Below are 18,517 nucleotides of genomic sequence, written 5' to 3'. Positions count from 1 at the left end.
TTCAATGTTCATTAAAAAAAAATACAAAATTTTGGAGTCATGGTAGATGATGTCTGGAAAATATCAGAATTTTATCTCAAAAACTGAATTTTTTACAGCATTTTGAATTTCGCTATCATGCGAACAATTGGAGTCAATGCAAAAATGGCATTTTTAAACATCAGTTTTTCACTTATGGAGCCAATAAATCATTGTTAAAGACAAATTACCAACATCTCCATGCTGTCTAGATGCAATATGTGTATTTTCGGATTTTTGTCTTAATAACTGAATTTTTGACAGCCGTTTGAAATCTGCCTTTACACACTAACAGCTGCTGTCTTGGACGCAGGTTTAGTCAATTTGTGAAGCTACATGTGACATTTCTGTTTGCCAATTAGCTCAGTGAGATAGAGGATGGTTCTTGGTGTTGAAGATTGTGAGTTCAAGCCTCAGCTCGTGCAACAATTCCATATGAGAAATCTACCCAAACTTTTCATAAAGGTCCAGTCCCATGCCAGATGTCCTCAGCTGGAAACACAAGACAATAGTCCTGATGGTGGCGCTACAGCAAGTCTCTAAATTTCAAAACTTTGAAATTTCATAACAAATCAACCATATGTGCTACAGCTTTGGAACTTTCACTTTGAAATGTGCTTTTCCATGGCATGGATGGCTACTGTCTGGCACCCTGATGCTTGGCTTAGTCAATTTGTGAAGCCACACATGAACTGTCACTTGCCAATTAGCTCAGTGAGACAGAAGATGGACCTCAGTCTCAAAAGTTGTGAGTTCAAGCCTCAGCTAAGGCAGAACAGACATTCTAATGTGAAAATTCTATGTTCAGGCATCCTGCTATGTGGATTAGAGACTACCAAGGTTAAAATAATTATGATCCAGGCAGTTTTGCGGAGAGACAAATACTCTTTATCAACACTTTCCCCTGTTATCCCATGTCTCTTTTCCCTGTTTATTTGGCTTAGCTATCAGTCAATATGCAGAGTCTATCCAATAGCTACTCTTACATTTTTAAAAATGTTTTCATCTTTGTCACCATGGATAATGTTTAGCTTTAAGCTAGATCAGGCCAGTTTGTCCATAATTGCTAGCAGTTAATGTTATTCTTACTTTCTTATTCTTGAGTTTTTTCTTTCCTTTGTATATTATGAGTCTGATCACTTCAGCCACTCATCCACAATTTGAAGGGCATGCCATAATTATATGATGTCACTTCTATGTTGTGATATGCTTTGTTTTAGTGTGTGTGTATTACATTTTTCACATGGGCTTTTACATATATCACACATTCAGTGTTTTATGATGAATTATGACTTCTTATCAGTATAATGAGCTAGAAGAAGTTTTAAACATATATACCACAGAGTTGTGTCTTGCTAATTAGCTCAGTGAGAAAGAGCATAGTCTCTTATGCAGAATGCCACCTTTTTTTATCTTCCTACTCTCTGCTTGTTGCTCAGAATTGCCTAATTTTGCCTGAAATTGCCCGGCCCGACCATTGCTGCGCAGCAGCTATAATTTTTCATCTAGTTATCTTGTTAAAAAGTCTCACTCTTTTCTGCACTGGATCATATCAGGTGCTGCTTCTTGATGATGTCCCCACCACCGCAACATTAGCCCCTACCCCTTCCAGCCTTATGTGACTCATGTGGGTCATTAATTCATTTTTATGTAGCCATTGATGGATGCAGCCTGCAGTGAGAGAGAGAAAGAGAGACGCACAGAGAGGGAGAGTCAGTGTGCGGCACCTCCATGCAGTCAGTCTGGAGTGTGCAGCTCCAGGATCAGACTCTCCTCAGCCGCTGATGCGGAGTTGCAGCGATGGGAGATGCGCAGGATGAGAGCGGGTGTTAATGTGCGCCACACCGCATCCGGCTGTCCATGTGCGGACAGCCTGTATCCGATATGAGCTCGGACTGTGAAAGTTACTACAGCAAAGAAAACGTGTTCGTGGAGGGATTCAGGTGTCCGAAAGCGGACAGTGACACCACGGCACTTTTCTGCTGCGGGTTCAGTGACCTGAAGTACTGCTGTGATGACCCCAACAGCTTTTTCCCATACGAATATGGATACATGTGGTGGTTAAGGTAAGAGGAGAAAAGCGCAGTCAGACTGAGCTGTTGCATTTTATTTCTGTCAGAAGTGTATAGTGGAGAGTGAATGTAAGCATCATATAATCTGCAGAGCGCACTGAGCATCATTAGACGCGCTTTCTCCTGCAGCAGACTAATTCTACACAAAACATACAGCTTTTTTCTGCAATAGAGCTTTTTAGGTGTTAAAACGTGCATGTGTGGAGTTGATACTGCAAGCACATAATCTTATTTATGTCAGTGAGTTCAGAACCTGTTGAATTTTGCAGTCTGTCACTGTTTGGCTTCAATCAGGCTAATTAGCTGTGGTAAGAGAGCAAGCCTAATTAGGAAGACGTTTGATTTATAAAACACGAATGGTCTTGAGAACTGTTCTGACTCATTTTGCATCTTAAGGAATTTTAATGTCACCTTGCCTTTAATGTCAAATTTAACAGCTAAACTGTCAGATGTGGTGCAGTGTAAAATGTTCCACAAACACTGTAGAAAATATTGCCTAAGGAAGGATGCACTGATGCAACTTTTTCTTGCACTGTCAACAGTTGTGTGTCTTTCTCCAGTAGCTCCACTTAGAAATGTTCACAGTGAGGTGTGAGTATATCATTGTGAGTGCACAACAAACAGGGCTGCACAATATGCAAAGAAATATTGTGATTATTCTGACTGATATTGTGACATATTTCACCTTTATGAAAAAAATGCAACTAACTCCTGCTATTTGGTTATTGCATTTGGTCAAATTATGATATCAGTAATATTTCTGATTAATTGTGCAGCCCTTGGTGTGAATATGTGAATGGTTGTCTGTTTGCATGTTCTCCCTGTGTCAGCGTGGGTTTTCTCAGGGTTCTCTGGCTTCCTCCCACAGTCCAAAGACATGCAGGTTAATTGGTGACTCTAAATTGTCCGTAGGTGTCAATGTGAGTGTCAGTGATTGTCTGTCTTTATGTGTCAGCCCTGTGCGAGTCTGGTGACTTGTCCAGGGTGTATCCGATCTCTCGCCCAATGTCAGCTGGGATAGGCTCCAGCCCCCCGTGACCCTTAACAGGTTAAGCACTTACAGAAAATAAATGAATGAATGAATGTGCAGCCCTACAAACAAACAAAATTTCACCTCCACCCATGAGGTGCAGAGATTTCATAGATATTGCAAAACCAGGATAAATAAAACCAAGTCTATCTGCATGGTTACATATCACCACAGGGAAGCAAGTAATAAAATAATGCACAGCAATGTTGTGAAAATCAGAGCATTCAATGATACTTGGTTTTACAATTCCATATCACAACAGAATGTCAACCACCTCATCTGTGTTGGCATTTTTCATTAGCCGCCTCTGAGGAGCACGTCTGGCCATTTTGCATCATTATGTGTCATTATGTGTAAAAAGAATTCCACGTAACACTAGGGTGCTTTTACTGAATGTTTTACTGTGTTGGGGCTCAGAGTAGGCGTTCATATGATAAAGTGTGAATGCAGAACACTGAAGCACTCGGCTGCTCGGAGCTGAAGCACATCAGCCATAAGACAATTAATATATTGTATACGTCTTGTAGACATCTTGCATATTTCCATACAGCTTGATTTTTGTTTTTGTTACAGTAACTAAATTACATTCACTGCATGTGAAAATAGGCATGTAAAGGTTGAAGTCAGCAGCATTTGGATTTTCCAACCCAAACAGCAGAATAAATGTTGGCATTGTGCATTTCTGCAAAACACAGATATGTAACATTTGTACATTATGACAAAAATCTACCATATTTGTTGAAAATTTTTTAGTTTAAACAAAGTTGGTTAATGTGTGGTTATGTTTGGGCACAAACAACTTGGTTAAGAGAAGAACATGTGTTGGCTAAAAAATGCCTGGTTTTGTTGGAACAATCATGGCTGGAAATGCTGCCAATGTCTCGCTAAAAACACTGGGATTGGTGGCACTATCATAGCTGGAAATGCCGCCAATGTCTTGCCAAAAACACCCAGTTTTGGTGGAACAATCAGGGCTGGAAATGCTGCTGATGTCTCACTAAAAACACCTGGTTTGGTGGCAAAATTACTGCTGGAAATGCCACTAATGTCTCACTAAAACACACTTTTTTGGTGGCACAATCATAGCTGGAAATGCCACTGATGTTTCCCTTAAAGAAAACCTGGTTTCAGTGGCAAAATAACCACTGGAAATGCACCCACTGTCTTGCTAAAAACACCCAGTTTTGGTGGAACAATTATGTCTGGAAATGCCACCGTTGCCTTGCTACAAAAACCTAGTTTTGGTAAAACAATCACAGCTTGAAATGCTGCATATGTCTTGCTAAAACACTTGGTTTTGGTGGCACTGTCATAGCTGGAAATGCTGCCAATGTCTTGCCAAAGACACCCAGTTTTGGTGGAACAATCACGGTTAGAAATGCTGCTGATGTCTCACTAAAAACATTTGGTTTGGTGGCACAATTACTGCTGGAAATACCACCAATGTCTCGCTAAAAACACACTTTTTGGTGGCACAATCATAGCTGGAAATGCTGCCAATCTCTTGCCAAAGACACCCAGTTTTGGTGGAACAATCACGGTTAGAAATGCTGCTGATGTCTCACTAAAAACATTTGGTTTGGTGGCACAATTACTGCTGGAAATACCACCAATGTCTCGCTAAAAACACACTTTTTGGTGGCACAATCATAGCTGGAAATGCTGCCAATCTCTTGCCAAAGACACCCAGTTTTGGTGGAACAATCACGGCTAGACACTCTTGGTTTGGTGGCACAATTACTGCTGAAAATACTACCAAAGTCTCACTAAAAACACCCAGTTTTGGTGGAACAATTATGGCTGGAAATGCCACCGTTGCCTTGCTAAATACATCTGGTTTTGGTGAAACAATCACTGTAGGATATGCTGCCTGTGTGATGCTAAAACACTTGGTGTTGGTGGCACTATCATAGCTGGAAATGCTGCCAATGTCTTGCCAAAAACACACAGTTTTTGTGGTATAATTGCGGCTGGAAATGCCACTGATGTTTCCCTTAAAAAAAACCTGGTTTCAGCGGCACAATAACCGCTGGAAATGCATTCACTGTCTTGCTAAAAACACTGGGTTTTGGTGGAACAGTCACTGTAGAAAATGTCACAGATGTCTTGCCAAAAACATCCACTTTTGATGGAACAATCACAGCTGGAAATGCCACCAATGCCGGCGCTGATATCTCACAATAAAAACATCTGGTTTTTGTTGCACAACAACTGCTGGAAAAGCAGCCACTGTCTTGCTAAAAACACTCAGTTTCAGTGGAACAAACACTGGAACTGGAGCTGCTACTGATGTTCACTAGAAAAACAGTATTGTTGTGTGTTGGTCTTGAACAGTGGTTTGCATCTTGGCAGCTGTCTCGCCTAGGTGTCGCATCATCCACCATCCCCTCCACTTACTGGTGACAAAATCAGCTCATATACATGTATTCAGAAAAACATTGCGTCTGAAAGGCTGAGGTGATGTGTGTTTGCAGAAATGTACAATACCAACATTTTCTTTTGGCAGCTGGGCTGTGATTTTCATAAAGTCTCACATTGCGCCATGATTTGTTTGGATCCATTATGGTTTGACGAATGTCACTTGAACAAATGTACATAAACTGGGACCATGCAGAAGAGAAAATGTTTGTTAGGAAGAAAAGGACAACCTTATCTCTGTCATTCAGAGTCTTTTCCCAGCCCATTGTCTTGTGCAGTCAATCACTGTGCAATTATTCATAGCATGTATTTTTATAGTTTATAGTGTTTACCACTTTTATAGAGTGTGTATCTTTTGTGTTTATGCTGCTCTTTTTGTGTGTGTGTGTGTGTTTTGTGTGTGTGTGTGAGAGTGAGAGATGTGCATAAACACTTCAGTGTACCTGTGCAAATGACAATAAATGAATCTAATCTAATCAAGTGGACCCAAATGCAGAGCACTAACCAGGGGGCAGATAAAGTTTAACAGGTTTATTGTTGGTGCTACTGTAGCAGGAGACGACCAAGGTGAAGGAATGGCAGGAATGAGTTGGCAGGTGAGCGAACAGGATTCCTGAAGCACAGGAAAACAAACAAGCGTAAACACTGAACACAAATCCACGCGGAAAACCATTCAGTGAGATGCTGCGCTTTGCCTGAGCGCAGCTGCCGCAGTATTTGAGTGGGTGAAGAGCCGGTGTTGATATGCAGGAGAGATGATGATGAGCAGATTGATGGCAGGCATGCAGGTTGAGACGAGAACCAGCAGAGAGAAAGAGAGTGCAGAGTGAAGACAGGAGAGAAGGGAAGACAGGGACATGGGAAACACACGGGGAAAATACTGGAGCACGCCTATGGCTGTGACAATTTTCTGTGATTGTGCAGATGATTCAGAGCCACTGGAATTACATGACATGTACTGTATAAATGTTCTTTACTTAGAATAAATGTACCTTCATATACATTACATCACGGTGAGTCACAAGCTACCGGTGACAGTCTCATAAGATATGGAAATAAATATTCAGTTTCTCCCATGCAAAGGAAGGAAGACAAGCAGATGTTGCCTGTTCAACACATTAACTAACTTCACTGAAAAATGTATCAACTGTGTAAAACCTCGTTGTTATTTTATTTATTTTTTGCCAGTAGATTATCATACAGTACACTTCAAGAAAACAATAACAATAAGGGTGCTTTCAACCTGTTTGGTTCGGTTAAACCGAACTCAGTTCCATTTGCGTGGTTAGTATGTTTCTTTGGGCCGACTGAACCAAACCAAGACGGCTCAAAAAGGTGGGTCTCAGTCCACTTCCAAACGGACTCTGGTGTGGTTCATTTGTGGTGTGAAAGAAAACAAACCATCCATCCATCCATCCATCCATTTTCAAACGCCTATTCGAAGCCAGGTTGCAGGGGCAGTAGGCAGAGCAAAGTATTCCAGATGTCCCTCTCCCTAGCAACGCTTTCCAGCACCTCCTGGGGGACCCCGAGGCGTTCCCAGGCCAGACAAGATATGTAATCCCTCCAGTGTGTCCTGGGTCTGCCCCGGGGCCTCCTACCAGTAGGATGTGCCTGGAACACCTCTAAGGGGAGGTGCCTAGGAGTATATCCCTTTTGATGCAAAGGGGCAGCAGCTCTACTCCAAGCTCCTTACGGACGTCCAAGCTCCTTGCCTTCTCTTTAAGGCTGCGCCCAGCGCCCCCATGGAGGAAACTCATTTCAGCTGCTTGTATCCCTGATCTCATCCTTTTGGTCACTACCCAGAGCTCATGACCACAGGTGAGGGTTGGGACGTAGATGGACCCATAAATCGAAAGCTTTACGTTCTGGCTCAGCTCCCTCTTCACCACAACAGTCTGGCACAGCGCGCGCGTCACTGCAGATGCCGAGCCAAATGATCCATCTCACTCTCCATTTTACCCTCACTTGTGAACAAGACTGCGAGATACTTGAACTCCCTCGCTTGGGGCAGTAACTCTCTCCCAACCCAGAGAGGGCAATCCACCATTTCCAGAGAGATCCATGGCCTCAGATTTGGAGGTGCTGACTCTCATCCCGTCCGCTTCACACTCGGCTACAAATCGCCCCAGTGAATCAGAATTTTCCTTTAACAGAAAGAAAAGAAATATTTAAAAATTGAAATCAATGTCCACATTTTTATGCATTGAGTGTATCATTTATTCTGTTGTACAGCAATGTGAGAGCATGCTGATAGTCCTTCTGTGTCTCCTCTCTCTGTCTTTTAGTCTCGGAGCTCTCGTGGGTCTCTCTGTAGCAGCCGTGGTTCTTCTTGCCTTCATCGTCACACTCTGTGTCCTCTGCTATCTGTTCATCACCACCAAACCCAGAGGTCTGGACAATGGGCTGCCGCTCCGAGCACCAGGTACTGATTTCAATCTCCTAACACGTCAATAAAACACACTGAATTATGTAGCAGCAGGCAACATCCTGGCATTTATTAATGGGTGACCCAAAGGTTTTAGAAGAAAGAAACCACCGGACTCCTGCAAGCTTGTTATTTTCCTAACTGACTGCTCAAACATCCAATGATCTTCACATGATTTATGATTCATCCTTTTTTGTGCCTTTTTGTTTGTCAATAATAACAATGGGGCTGGGTAATATATCAATATTATATCAATACTGTGAAAACACCAATAGCAATGTCAATATTGAGATATTGAGATGTTTGGTTGAAAATATTGTGTTATTTTATTTTCTCACTCAGCTCCATCTCCTGACTGGCCACGTGACAGAGGGGTGTCGTGTCAGGATCTACTGTCCTTAACTTTTGCCCCAGCTGTTCAAACTCAAACTTTCCCGTTGTAGGCTGTTTGTAGTCCGCGTGATATTGACCAACCATGTTTGAGCCGGCTGCAGTTGTTGCCAGGTTAAACGGCCCGCGCGGTGAACTAACGAGGCGGAACATGATTGGCGTCACTGCAAACTCTGAATCCATCGCAATGGTTCAGCATATTTACTTATAAACTGAAGTCGGAAACGGAAATTCGCCTCCTCCGCCCAAATCAAACCGGAATGCCAAAAAATCGGGGGTCTGCCCCCAGAGGCTGTATCGCCGTCTGCCGGAAGTCAGACGCCGAATACAGCCGATGGGTTCCGAGAATGCTAACACGCTGACATGAAAGACGCCAACAGTGGAAACAGCTGATCAGTCATGTGATGTCAGATTTTTTTTCAGCAAAGGCGTTGCCATATTCCATTTATCACATCAACTCTTATGCACAAAAATGCCAAAACCACCTAAAGTGAGCGAAAAAACTGAGGAAGTTTTAATAAATTTTGCCATTTTCATAAATCTTTTCAAATGCAATAAATGTGCTTAAAAATACATTTATGGAAACACGGTTAATGTCATCTAAAAAGGTTGAAAATAAAATGTAGAGTAAATAAATCTGGAGTATTTGGCCTATAAATCATCACGTTTAAAGGTCAAGTGTGTAAGATTTAGGGAAATTTAATGGCATCTAGCCCTGAGGATTGCAGAGTGCAACCGCCTGAAACTTCTCCTGGTTTGAATTCCTTTAGTGTTCGTTGTTTAGGAGGTTTTTACCAGGAGCCGAATTAACCGCAGTCTCCAAAACAAACGGGCCAGGTGATTAAAACTGGTTAAAAAAAAAAAGAAAATCTGTGTTTTTCTGAGACTGATAATTGTGGAGAGGCTGCCTACTGTGGTGGCCGATGCAAAAACACAAGTGGTCCTATCTAAAGCCAGTGTTCAGTTTGTCCGTTCCAGGCTACTGTAGAAACTTGGCAATGCAATATTGCAATCTTCTTGGACGAGGACCCGCTCCTTATGTAGATATAAACAGCTCATTATAAGGTAACGAAGATACAATGATTTGTATTTTCTGCCAAGATAACTCCCTAAATCCTACACACTGACCTTTTAAAAGCTTTGCACACCCCTGAGACACCGACAGATGTATTGTCACTCAAGCTGTCAGATTAGACGTCTCCTCAGGACTGTGTAAACATTTAAAGCTTGCGTGACATCTCTGTCAATCTCCTGCTTCAGCTGTTGAGGCTGGACAACTTAAATCTTTATCAGTGTTATTGGTCTGTTAAGTTGAGGTGGTAACAACTAATAGAGCCAAATGCCTTGAATTATTAAAATAAAACATGTTAATTTTTTTGATCGTGTCTGTGTGGTCTGTCAAGCTCTTCATATGCAAGTGTCTAAGTGACTGTTGTGTCTTCCAGGTTCTGCATCAAGTCCACAGGGAGCAGAACCGAGTCACAGCAGCGCCCCCGCTGGTCCTCAAGGCCTCAGGAAGCACTTCCTGAGGGGCAAGCTGGACTGTGACAACCAGCCCCCAGATCCTGACCGCCTTTTCCAGCGTTGTTTCATGGCTACTGTGACATCTATCAACGTCGAGGGTCCTTCATAGACTGGTGGACCTTTTGACTTTTTGTTTGTGTATCAACAAACAAATATTTTTATGGTGATGAATCATAAGTCCTTAAAGAAGGATGTTTACTGACTATTTGCAAACAGATCATTTCATGGTTTTAATTGGCTTTGGATGGATGAGACCTGACCTGAGTTGTGATACATTTATTAGAGCTCATTTCCTTTGAAATGTCCCTCAAGTCCAGAGGTTGTTAAGACTTAATGGTCATGCATTTTATGTGTCTGAAGGGCTGAAAACAACATGCAGAATTCATCACTCGTTTTCAAAAGTAGATCCTTTGAGAAATGACCTCAAAGCACTCTCTGAATGATGATTAACTGTTTGACATTATGGACTCAAGACATGTTTCTGTTAAACCTGAGAGACAACAACTTTGTGGAGAGTCTGTGCCTAAACTGTGCTGTGTTCTCCATTTATCTGTGCCTGTTTTGGTCTCTTCTTGTTTAATGTGCTGGCTCCGAACTTTTACAGTGTGTCTCCTTCAACAAGGTCAGAATGCAGCAGCTATTGTAGGCTTCTTACTGTTTTTAAAAGACAACATCACATCACCCCAATCCTGGCTTCTCTCCATTGATCACTTTATAGCAGAATTGTTTTAAATGTAATTTTACAATGTCAGATGTTCTTGTTAAACATAGCCAAAGTTTCAAATTGTAAACGTATTTAAAAGAAACCCCTGTGAGCAAAAACCTCAGGATTCAAACCATTCTGAATATTGTTCAACATTGGTCCACATGGTTTCTTTATATGGTCATCTGCTCCAGGCACACCACTGCAAGTGTTTACATAACATACATTGCTACATGTAGCTACATGCTAACATCAGGGAAACTTGGTTGCTCATGTTGTTAATTTCTCCTTGATTTCAGATCATATTCCTGCCAGAACATGGTTGTCTGGTTGTCACGGGTATGATAAGAACCCAATTGAACAGAAGGACGTTTTGTAATAGGCTTTGATGAAACCACTTGTCAAACACAGAGTGAGCAGGTGAAACAACAGTTTGAGTCTGTGTCGTGTTGAGCCTTCCAAGACACGGGTGCACTTGGTGTGACACGCTGAAGCCGAGAGCAGGTGAGTCAGTGGGGTCTGCTGAAAGCACGCTAACAGCAAACAGTTCCAACGTGTGCAGTGGGACTGTGAGGGAGCAGACGGGAGACGATGTTGGATGAAAAGGAAATCCAAAACCAGGGGTACTCACAGGAGAAGCTGCCACACCAATGTGAAGCCAGCTGTCGGCAGGAAAATACCCGTCAGTGGCAATGAGTGGAGTCTACAACGCATACGCAAAGGTGGTCCACAACACAAAAGTCCACAGGTGGATGAACAGGTAAACTCACTATGGAGAGCTGGGTGACAATCAGGGAACAGGCCAGTAAGGCAAAAGCAGAGCTCTTGATCTGGGACAGAGGGCTGAGTGGTTTACCAGAGAGTAGATGAAGCAGGAGAGTCAGACAGACGAGGTCGATAACAAGGAAGCAGTCTGGGAGGAAACTCTGGAAAGTCTTGATATGAATGACAAAGAACAATCTGGCAAGGAGACTCTGTGAAGCGGGAGTCTTTGTACTGGCAGGAGGTAATGATCCACAGGTCAGGGGCATTAGCTTGATGAGACGGTTGTGGTGGACCAGCAGGAGTGGGAGATCTGTGGACAAGTGAAGAGGTGGGGTTAGTAAAAAACTACTGAGTGAGCTGAGAAGATGGCGTTTATGGCAGGTGCAAAGTGCCCACAGTTTCAAAGCTTTTATTGGTGATATTTCACAGCAGAAAGTGGCTATTCTCTGTCAGTCATTCCCCGGTTGCAGAGTGGAAGACCTGGAGACACTGACCAATCAGAGCAGTCTGGACTTTTTGTGAGGGGAACTTAAACAGACAGGTGCTAAAATGGGGCGTTTCAGACAGAGGGTGAATACAGGTGTTCAAGCACAGACTGTATGAGGAAAATAAAATGTTTTTTGACCCTTAAAGCATGTAAATGTGTATTCTGGATTTCTACTAAAATAACTATGAACCTGAGAATGAGCATGATAGCTCCTCTTTAAATCTAAAGGTGACTGTGCTTTTGAGGAGATAAGGTTTGCAGAATTAGAGACTTCTTTTCAATCAGTTCTTGAAACCTAATTTTTTATACTTGCTTTTATGTGATGTTGTCTTTTTATCGTCAGTGTCTTATTGCTTTTATTTTAATGCCTCTTTGCCGACAATAGCTGCAGCCAGAAGCATTATGTTCTGGGTTGTCTGTCCATCTGTATGCACATCCCATTCTTGTGAACGCAATATCTCAAGAACGCCACAAGGGAATGTCTTCAATTTGGGCACAAATGTTCACTTGGACTCAAGAATGATCTGATTATGTTTTGGTGGTTATATGTTAAAGGTCAGGGTCACTGTGATCTTGTTTGTCTCGTTCTTGTGATCCTGATATCTCAAGAACACCTCGAGGGAATTTTTTCAAATTTGGCACAAACGTTTACTTAAACTCATTGATGAACTGATGCTATTTTGGGGGTCAAAGGTTAAGGTCACTGTGACCTTGCATCTGTCTCATTCTCAAGAACACCTTGAGAAAATTTCTTCAAATTTGGCACAAAAGTCCACTTGGACTCGAAAATAAACTGATTAGAATTTTGTGGTCAAAGGTCAAGGTCACTGGGACCTCACAAAACATGTTTTTGGCCATAACTCAATAATTCATATATTAATTATGATACAGTTTTAAACAAATGTCTAATCGCTTCACTGTGACATCATACTGTTCTGCAAAAACACATTTCTGGCCATTACTCAGTGTCATATCTCAGGAACAGAAGGGGAGACATTTGGTCAGATACTGAATTGGTGACACTAATCCTCAAACTGTGCTGACTGTGAAGATCTTCTGTGCTGCTGGGGGGCAGATTAGTGTGAAGCATCCATGTTTTCACAGACATGGATGTAAACTGTAACTGAAATCACACTGTTCACAGAAGCTCACAGCAGCAAAGTGGTAACTGTAATTATTTTTATTTATTTGTAAATAATTTTGTCTTTTGTTTGGCCCTATTGTTTGGCTTTCTGTTGTTTTATTGTCTTTGTGTTTTCCTGCTTTTGGTTTGTCCGTAGCCCAGTCGCCAAAGGGAAATGGCGTTGGCATTGTATGTCTCTGCAAACCACGGGTATGTATGATTTGTATATTTCATACATATATCAAATTTTTTCAAAACCATAACCCACTGTTTTTGTGCCTAAACCTAACCACTCCTGAACCACAGCGTTGCTGAAGCAAAGTGTCAACATATCCGCTACATATTAAAGCATATTCAGCGTATCCGTGGTTTAAAGAAATGAACAATGGCAACACTGGCAATTGGGTTGTTTTCTTTTAAAGCGCGTTGTAAACTCTGTTTTTAAGGGTGCTATATTAAAAAAAGGGTTATTATTATTAGTATTATTATTGATGTTTTGTAATAAAAAATGTTTTATTGAAGTGTTAATTGAGAAACAAAAACCATTATGAGAGATGAAAAGAAAACTATTCTACTACCCCCACATTGCAAACATCTCTCTGACAGAGCCACTACACACAGAGGTCAGTTTACTCATCATGGCTCTTATATCACCTCGATGGTCACACGCTGGAACAGTTTGTGTTTTGCTTTGATGGGGCTGAAGAAGAAACCGGAGCTTCATGTTGTAGCTGCAGATTCTCATGTTGTGCAATGACTGCTCACTTCATTTTAAGAACAAAGACGTAATGTCAGTCAGATGACTTCATCAGCACATTAAAGACTCCATTAGCACAGCTAGTTCTGTTTACTGTCAGTGTGTTTATAGCAAGATAAGTGGCAGCTCAAGTGCCTCAGACTGATAAATGTGTATTTTCCAGAGTAATTATTAAAGGCTATGAACTACACATGCCTGTGTGTTGCTTCTTACTTTGATGCTTCACTTTGATCTCGCCACACCTTCAGCACTATCTATAGATTACATTTTCCTCTGACTTCATGTAATGCATTTTTTATGAGTCCAAGCACCAAAGTCAGATTATTTATTCTCTGTTGTGTGATGTTTTTCGAACATCATATGGAAAAATCCAACAACTCAAGTTCACAATTTTCTTTAGTTTCAAAATGAACACTTTTTACGTTGTAGGAGAAAATGAACGTACATTTAAATATGATACCCAGTGATTCTTATTTCTTCTGTTGTTTTGAGCAGTGTGCAGCGGCTCAGGCTGATGTGTTTTGATCTTTAGGCTGTCAGATAGTTAACTGCAATGAAGGTTAGACACTGTCAAAAGTGGGTAACGTATCTTAATTACTGAAAAAGAGAATGTGATTCCAAGAATCTGGAGTATGTGGGAGGCAGTGGAGCCAAAAAGACCAACATACGGTTTCTGTTAAGACCATAATAATTGGGAACAATTTCATTTTCAATCTATTAAACCACTTGTGAAAGAAGTATTTTGATCCTTTATGTATTGTACATTGTAAAATTAGTGAGCTACAAGTACAAATTCCACATGAAATATCACATATATCACGAGTCCGGTCGCCAGGAGAAAATGTTAGCATTGTACGTTTCGGCAAACCACGGATGCTCTCCATTTGTATGTTTCATATCTATCCTATCAGTGTTTCTAAAGTGACATAGTACATGGCCTGACTTTGTCATCAGAAGGTGGAGGGGTGGTGGATGGCGTGAAACCTTGGCGAGACAGCTGCCAAGTTGCAGACCACTGTTCAAGACCAACAGACAACAAACTGTTTGTTTTCAGTGAGACATCAAAGCATTTCTAGCCATGATTGCTCCACTGAAAGGGGTGTTTTTGTTAAGACATTGGCAGAATTTCCAGCTATGTATAAATAATGGACATAGCTACTCTGACATCACCCACTGGTTTGAGGACTGCTATTTTCAAGCCTCAAATTTGGCATTTTGGTCATCTTGTTTTTTTTTAAACCAGAAGTGACCGTATTTGGACGAGACACTGAAGCTGTGGGAAGTGAGGGGTGGATCTGACTCACAGACTGGCGAAGCCTTGCAGACAACCTCTCACTCAATTAAGCAACTTTAGGCCTAGATTTGTGTTCATTTGTCATCCCTGTGTTTCCTGTTTTATTTTGGTTACCATTGTGTCGTTTCGTCTCAGATCCCATGTCCTGTCAAGTTTCCCTACTTACTAGTCTCGCGTGACCAGCCTCCCTTACTTCGGAATGGGAGTCTGGGGACATTCGTCTTTCATTTTGTAATAGAAATGGGCGGGGATATCCAGACCATGTGACGGCGTTGCCATAGGTACGGCACGTATGTTACATGTCACAGAGACATTGCAGCTCTGCAATATAGCTGAATCAAATGAAATAATATTCATTTAATCTCTTCTTGCGATGCACTGAACACTTCCTTTTCTGTTGCACTACGGACAACAATTCGGGGAACAGCAGTTTCGGTGTAGGCGGGTGTAAGGCAAAGCTAATCAGCCGTTGGTTGAGGAAGTACGGAAGTACACGGATTTGGATCCAATCACATCACTGCCACTGGGAGCCAGTGCTAGTTTTATTACAACTTTCCTTATGGGAATGTCCACAGACAACAGAGTCAGCCAGCATGCTGACGTCACCGGCGTCTGTGTAAGAGACTACAGAAGATCAACTCGCCAGTCTGGCTCTGTGTGTCTAAACACTCGCAGGTTGCCTGCAAAACGGCCCAACAATTGCCGAAAATCTGGCAGTGTAAAAGGGGCTGGTGTGTTTCACCTGTGTCTCATTGTCTCCCTTGTCTGAGTTTATTTAGGTCCCTGTCTCCCCCTTGTTTGTTGCCAGATCGTCTTTACAGTTGAGTGAGAGTTCGAGCGTTTCCCTAGTGTTCCCTGTGTGTGTGTTTGTGACCCTTTTTGCCTGTCGTTTTTGGATACTTTTTCCTGTGTGACTGACTACCTGTGTACAGACCTGAGCCTGATTAAAAGCCCTGAACTTTCATCTGAGTCTGTGAGTCTGCTTAGTGAGTCCATCTTCAGTTTGTACTTGATCGGTGGTCTGTGTAGCCTGGAAATCCAGACTCACATCTAGAAAGATTTTGAATCTGGCCTTCACCGATACACCCTTCCTACCCGAGGGTCGACTCCTATGGTGCAGTACTGTCATCATCATGTTACGCCCGCCCAGACCCCGCCTCTGTCAGATAGACTGATCTGTTTGGTCCGATTGGCGATTCAGTGGGCTCTGCTCGTCGGGGCAAGATTCCCATGCAAAGCAAATTCGAATTTGCTAGGGGCGGGGCATCTGGATTTCCAGGTTAGGGTCTGTGGGGATTTACTCTGTTTTTGAGCCAGTCTCAAGTGGTCATCCAACAAACTGCAGTTTTTTGTACTACTGCATTGGCCTTATTTTTCAGCTTGGGAGGTGAACAGAATTGGACAGAAAGTAATACTGATCTCTGCCCTCCCCAAAGCCAGGCTCCACTGACAAAAACAGTTATTTTACCATGCTTAACATGACCCTTGAATTACAGCTTACAAAAAAACAATGCAAAAACCACAATAACAAGTTTCCATAAACAAAAAAGAGCAACTTAATCTAACTTATTTTCTCATTTAATGGAGATAACTTCAAAGTAATTGTGGGAAGGGGACTAATTACGGTGTTGACAAGACTGTGGAGTCATGATGACTCTAAAAATATTGAGAAAACATCCTCCCATAACTGCTGTTACTGCTTTTATTTATCCAAGAGGTCTTATGTGGGGTTGAATAAATGTAATGTGTCTCTTTTTGCTCTCTGCGTCTCTGCAAACAAATTTTCCTGCATTTGGAAACATTAGCTATGAAAGGTACAACAGGGTGAGCGTATAATTGGTGCGGCTCAAAAGGTAACTAAAAATGTACAAGCATAAAATGGATGATGCATTAGCGAATCAAAAGTGTGATCTCATAGACACATAAGAGCTTAGCTCCCATCCAGACAGGATTTAAGGTGTATGAACACTTGACCTGTAAGTAGTGCCTTTTCTGTTTTCACAAGACGGGCAAAAAAAACATGTCACATACCACAAAAGTAAACCCCAAGGCTAGAGAACTTTTTTGTGGTCTATGCGCCTGGTAAACAACAGCAATAGAATGAACAGGCGCCACCTCAGGATCCGGTACCTAGGTATCATTATACATCTTTGTAATTAGCACTAGCTAGAACACGCCAAGGTTGCTGAAATCCAAATTGACCCCAAAAATATTGAGGAAGTGACGTGAGTGTCCTCGCTGGTAACATAATGTAATTTAGGGAGTAGAGACAACAGTCCGATACAAGGACAGGCGGTGATGGTGCAAACAGGCTGATAATGTTGACAAGGTACATGCAGAGATGTTTAGGCGAGAGAAGAGACAAGAGCAACATATACTGAGATGAAATAGGAACAATGCCAAGGACAGGGTGATGTAAACTTCATGAGCGGACTGCCTGATGATTCAAACTCTGTAAGAGAACTGCAAAGAGCAGACGCAGTCTCCTTTTGCTTGTTGATGGCAGAGTACAGCTAAAACAAGGTCATTTATAAAACGTATTTGTGCAGACACAGAGCACTCAGACACTGATTTTGCGAACGAGCTGGCTGGCTCTGCAGGATGCAGACAGCACTAGATGGTCTCCTGTCGGGGAATGTCTGGTTTTAATGCTTTAGCACAGTCAGAGATGATGGGATTGAAAATAGAAAGAAACTCGTAACCTGGGGAGAAAGACGAACCCATGAGAATGATAAAGTTAGGTGATCTTATAGTTAGGTAAAAAAAAATTTTTCTCGGGGTACTCCAGCTTCCTCCCACAGTCCAAAGACATGCAGGTTAATTGGTGAATCTAAATTGGCCGTAGGTGTGAATGTGAGTGTGAATAATAAATAATAATACATTTTATTTATATAGCGCTCTTACAGCTCTCAAAGACGTTTTACATTTAAACAAGAAAAGAAGTACATACATATAAGTGCGAAGAGATAAACAGAAGACAAGGATGATACACAACAACAAGGTGCAAAAGCATAGAGCAAAACAGAAAAAAGAAAAAAGGGGGGTAGGCTACATGAGAATCAGAGAATGAAAAGCTAATGTTTACAGGTTAAAAGCGGATTTGAAAAGGTGGATTTTAAGGAGTGATTTGAAGGTGGATGGATTTGGACAGTCACGGATCTGTATAGGGAGGGTGTTCCAGAGGGAGGGGGCGGCTATGGAGAAGGCTCTGTCGCCCCAGGTTCAGTGCTTGGTCCTGTGTGGAGGCGAGAGTAGGTTTTTGTCGGATGATCAAAGAGTGTGGTGGTGGAGCATGTCCGTGAGGTAGGAGGGGGCCTGGCTGTGGAGGGCTTTGTGGGTGAGGAGGAAGAAGTTGATTCTGTACGGGACAGGGAGCCAGTGTAGGTTTTGCAGGACAGGGGTTATATGTTCACAGGAGCGGGTGTGGGTGAGGAGGCGGGCAGCAGAGTTCTGGATGTACTGGAGTTTGTTGAGGACTTTGGATGATGAGCCGTAGAGGATACTGTTG

General features: G+C 42.1%; 1 protein-coding gene across 1 annotated transcript; it reads left to right on the top strand.

Annotated features, from left to right (window-relative positions):
* Nucleotides 1-1,713: 1,713 nt before the first annotated feature.
* LOC117254308 (protein shisa-like-2B) lies at nucleotides 1,714-13,905 on the top strand. Its single transcript, XM_033622493.2, has 3 exons — nucleotides 1,714-2,084; nucleotides 7,827-7,963; nucleotides 9,802-13,905. The coding sequence occupies exons 1-3, from the start codon at nucleotides 1,879-1,881 to the stop codon at nucleotides 9,987-9,989; spliced, it is 531 nt and encodes a 176-aa protein (XP_033478384.1). The 5' UTR covers nucleotides 1,714-1,878; the 3' UTR covers nucleotides 9,990-13,905.
* Nucleotides 13,906-18,517: the final 4,612 nt, after the last annotated feature.

Source organism: Epinephelus lanceolatus, chromosome 6, assembly GCF_041903045.1.
Source record: "Epinephelus lanceolatus isolate andai-2023 chromosome 6, ASM4190304v1, whole genome shotgun sequence".
NCBI classification, from domain to species: Eukaryota; Metazoa; Chordata; class Actinopteri; order Perciformes; family Serranidae; genus Epinephelus; species Epinephelus lanceolatus.
Note: the sequence above shows the minus strand (reverse complement) of the source record. Positions and strands in the feature narration are given on the sequence as shown.

Coding starts and splice junctions, on each gene's coding strand:
- LOC117254308 (XM_033622493.2), top strand. CDS start 1,879: ATGTGCGGACAGCCTGTATCCGATATGAGCTCGGACTGTGAAAGTTAC. Junction 2,085..7,826: donor GGATACATGTGGTGGTTAAG/GTAAGAGGAGAA, acceptor TCTGTCTTTTAG/TCTCGGAGCTCTCGTGGGTC. Junction 7,964..9,801: donor GCTGCCGCTCCGAGCACCAG/GTACTGATTTCA, acceptor TGTGTCTTCCAG/GTTCTGCATCAAGTCCACAG.